The sequence below is a fragment of the Cucurbita maxima genome, unplaced genomic scaffold, assembly GCF_002738345.1.
Source record: "Cucurbita maxima cultivar Rimu unplaced genomic scaffold, Cmax_1.0 Cma_Scf00028, whole genome shotgun sequence".
NCBI lineage: Eukaryota > Viridiplantae > Streptophyta > Magnoliopsida > Cucurbitales > Cucurbitaceae > Cucurbita > Cucurbita maxima.
This window is the reverse complement of record NW_019272044.1, coordinates 2,184,432-2,188,031: the sequence shown is the minus strand read 5'-3', so window position 1 is coordinate 2,188,031 and position 3,600 is coordinate 2,184,432. Positions and strand designations below refer to the sequence as shown.

The window sequence follows — 3,600 nt, the reverse complement described above, 5'->3', positions numbered from 1 at the left end:
TCTTTGTTGGATCGAGAAAGGATAAACATTTTTCTTTTTGGTCATAGGAGAGAATCATAAAGTAAAAGAGTAAAAACTTCATTTTGCTCCTTTTTTATATATATATATATATATATATATATATATTTCCATTCATGACTTGATGTTGGATGTTGGTGCTTGATTTTGTTAAAAGCCCCATGTGGACATCATTTTCCAACTTAGTCATTTTGTGACAAATTTTAGCCCCACCACTACTACACCTATAATGTCTATGCTTCCACCACTACTACGTTAGTCTAGTCTCTCTCTCTTCTAAGATCAGTAACAATACCCCTGATAATTCAGTGACTATTTCAGACGAAGTTTAGTAAATAAGACATCAATTATCATTTCAAAATATAACGATTCGATCCAAACAAAAGGGTCTAACTATATATGCATTGTGGGTATTCAGGAGAACTTAAAATCGTACTTTTTATAGGTATAGTTTTGAGATCCTAATTGGAGAGGGAAACAGAGAATTTGTTTCAAAGGTGTAGAAATATCTTCTTAGTAAATGCGTTTTAAAAACTTTGAGAGGAAGCTCGAGAGGAAAAGCTACCTCTTCCTAGTAGACGCGTTTTAAAAACTTTAAGAGGAAGGTCGAGAGGAAAAGCTACCTCTTCCTAGTAGACGCGTTTTAAAAACTTTAAGAGGAAACTCAAGAGGAAAAGCTACCTCTCCCTAGTAGACACTTTTTATTTAGAGGAAGCTCGAGAGGAAAAGCTTAAAGTAAGACAATATCTACTAGCGGTGAGTTTGCACTCTTACAGTAGGTAATAGATACATTGTAGTAGCTATATCGTCTAAGGTCGGGCTCAAATTGGACAAAATTCTCAAAACCAAAGGGAATTTGGCCTCCACACATTGGTTACCTCAACAGGCTGGCAAATTTAGCTTTTTCTTCCCCCCTATTCCCTTCCCCACCACAAAGCACCCATCCATCACCTCATTACTCCCTCCTCTTCTTCCCTACCAACCAACCCAAATTCATGGTTCCTCAAAATTCATGAACTTTTGCCCTTTTCAATTCAATTTTGAGCTGCATTCTTCTTAATTATTGGTTACTCAACACCTATATCATTAAATACTCGAGAATTATGAGTACCCTTTTCTTTTTGTTCGCATTATTTTGAGAAATTATTCAAAGGGTCGGTACTTTCGTTGTACATAATTTAGTAATCGTCGACTTTTGAAATGATGATGGATGAACAAGAAACGAGTCTCTCTTATTGAACTAGAAAAAAAATGAAAATGCTAACAAATAACTGTTACATATCCCACAAATATCACTCAAAGCTGCTCTCAAGAATCATATGGGAGAGAGATAGAAAGAGATGGAAATGAAAAAGAAACAAAAAGAATACACAAATGAGTATGAAGATCATAATCTACAGCAAATTCAAGTACTATGCTGCGTTGTTAAACCAAGACGATGGCCAGGCCACCCAACACCGCCGCAACACCCGCCGCCTTGTACCCACCGTGCTGGATCGAAAATCCCGCTCCCGGCGGTGGTGGCGACGGTGGCGACGGCGACGGAGCTGACGCTGGAGATGGCTCCGAAGATGGCCCTGGAGATGGGCCTGGAGGCGATGGTGGGCTGTCGGGCATTGTGCTTGGGCCTGGGCTTGGGCCCGATTCCATAGACGGCGGAGAAGCCATCGGCGGGGGGACGGTGGGAGGAGCTGCCATCGGTGGAGTTGACATGCTTGGCGGAGGTGAGGCTGCCGTTGGGGGCATGGCGGTGGGGGGAAGTGTAGTAGGAGGAGCTGCAATTGGCGGTGGGATTAACGGCGGCGATGCGGTGACGGCAGGACCTGGAGCAGGGGAGGGAGATTGAGCAATGGCGGAGGCTGCTAGAGAGAGGAGAGAGAGAGAGAGCACGAGCATAGCACGTGCGGTAGCCATAGCTGGAAGAAATTGAAGCAGAGAAGAGAGGAAGATTGAAGCGAGGGTTTGTTGGGGGAGGATGATTGATATATAAAGAGGAAGAAGAGGAAAGTTTTGTAGCTAATCTTACCCATAAGTGCACACATTTTTCCATGCTACCCTCTTTGTATGCTGACACGTCACCACATTTTCTTGTTTTTTGAATTTCTTGTTTTTTTATATTAATATAAATATTTTGTTAAATTTATATGATTTTCATGTTTTTTTTTTAATTTATATATTAATTTTTAGATTTGAAAAATAGTTCGTTGGGACATTCTTAATTCACGTTTTAACCATAAATAAAAAATAAAAAAAATTGGAATTTTTTTTTGTCAATGTTTGTTTTTTTGTCCTTTAATTTTAATTTTATTTATTGAATTCATTAAATTGATTTATTTACCTAAATTGGCCCAAAAAACACTGATTTAAATATTACAAAAGAAAAGTCAACCTTATTATTTTGGTCAAAATTTATTCCTTTCTCACACTTTTTTTGTTATCTAATTAAGACCAATAATTAAAAAAAAAAAACAATAAAAAATTATTGATTTTGTTTGGAAAAAATGAACGAATCAAATTATTTATAAAAATTGTAAATAAAATATATAAATGAAAAGGCATGTATATAGCCTAGACTACTTTCTAAAAGAATACTTTAAAAAAGTGGGTCTCTTATGTAAATATTCTAAACTTAGTGCCCTCCACTTGTAATTTCATTTTCTTCTCAATTAAAAAGATAGAAAAATAAATTATATATCCTTTTGGGAAAGAGAGGCCAATTTGGGAAATTTGAAAATTAAAATAAAAAAATTATTATGGTTCAATTTGGTTGGTAGGTTAAATCGGGTCACATGACACATTTTTTTAGTTTCAACTAATTGCTCGGGTCAATTTTTTCAACACAAACAATTCTAATTGAATAATGAACCAAACTCAATCCAACTATAAATTTAATAATAAAAATTAATATATATATATATATATATATATAGGGTTTAGGGTTTACTCTTCGTATGGGTTAGATTGGGTTGAATTAGCTGAGTTTTTTGGTTATCAGATTTTTGAAACACTCCTTAATTTAATTGTCGTTTTTTTTTCATTTACGTTTGATTAGTAACATGTTTGAGTGCGACAATTAATTCAATATTTCAAAAAGTCAAAATTAAAAAAAGTCAAACCTAATTACTTTAAAACCCTCATCATAAATAATAGAGACCAATGAAATTAATAGCTTCAAAAAAGAAAAAAATAATTAAAATAATTAAAACTTTGATAATTAGTGGTGAAAGCTTACCAAATATTGAAAATTAAAAATTAAATAAAAAATAAAATTAAAATTTGTGGTGTTTATAAGTCTTTGCCCTACACCCATTGACTACAAGTCACGTGGACCCCACGTATAAAGGACCTTAAACTTTTATAAATTTTCCATAGAATAATCTAGAAAAGCATTATTATTAATAAATATTAAAAATATAATCTAATTAATTAATTTTAAGTAATTACTATTTTTTTATTAATTATTAATATTTTATTTAATTCTTTTTAGCAATTAAATTAAAATTTTAGTTATCCATGTTTAAAGAGTAATTTTAATATATGATTTCAATTAAATTAAACTTGTTGTAAGATAAATGTTCTGTG

General features: G+C 33.6%; 1 protein-coding gene across 1 annotated transcript; it reads left to right on the top strand.

Annotated features, from left to right (window-relative positions):
* Positions 1-1,456: 1,456 nt before the first annotated feature.
* LOC111500185 (glycine-rich protein 5-like) lies at positions 1,457-1,864 on the top strand. The gene has a single exon (XM_023151839.1). It carries the CDS (start codon positions 1,457-1,459, stop codon positions 1,862-1,864), a length of 408 nt encoding a protein of 135 aa, XP_023007607.1.
* Positions 1,865-3,600: the final 1,736 nt, after the last annotated feature.

What these genes read in the sequence shown, in the direction of transcription:
- LOC111500185 (XM_023151839.1), top strand. Translation starts at nt 1,457, where the DNA reads ATGGCCAGGCCACCCAACACCGCCGCAACACCCGCCGCCTTGTACCCA.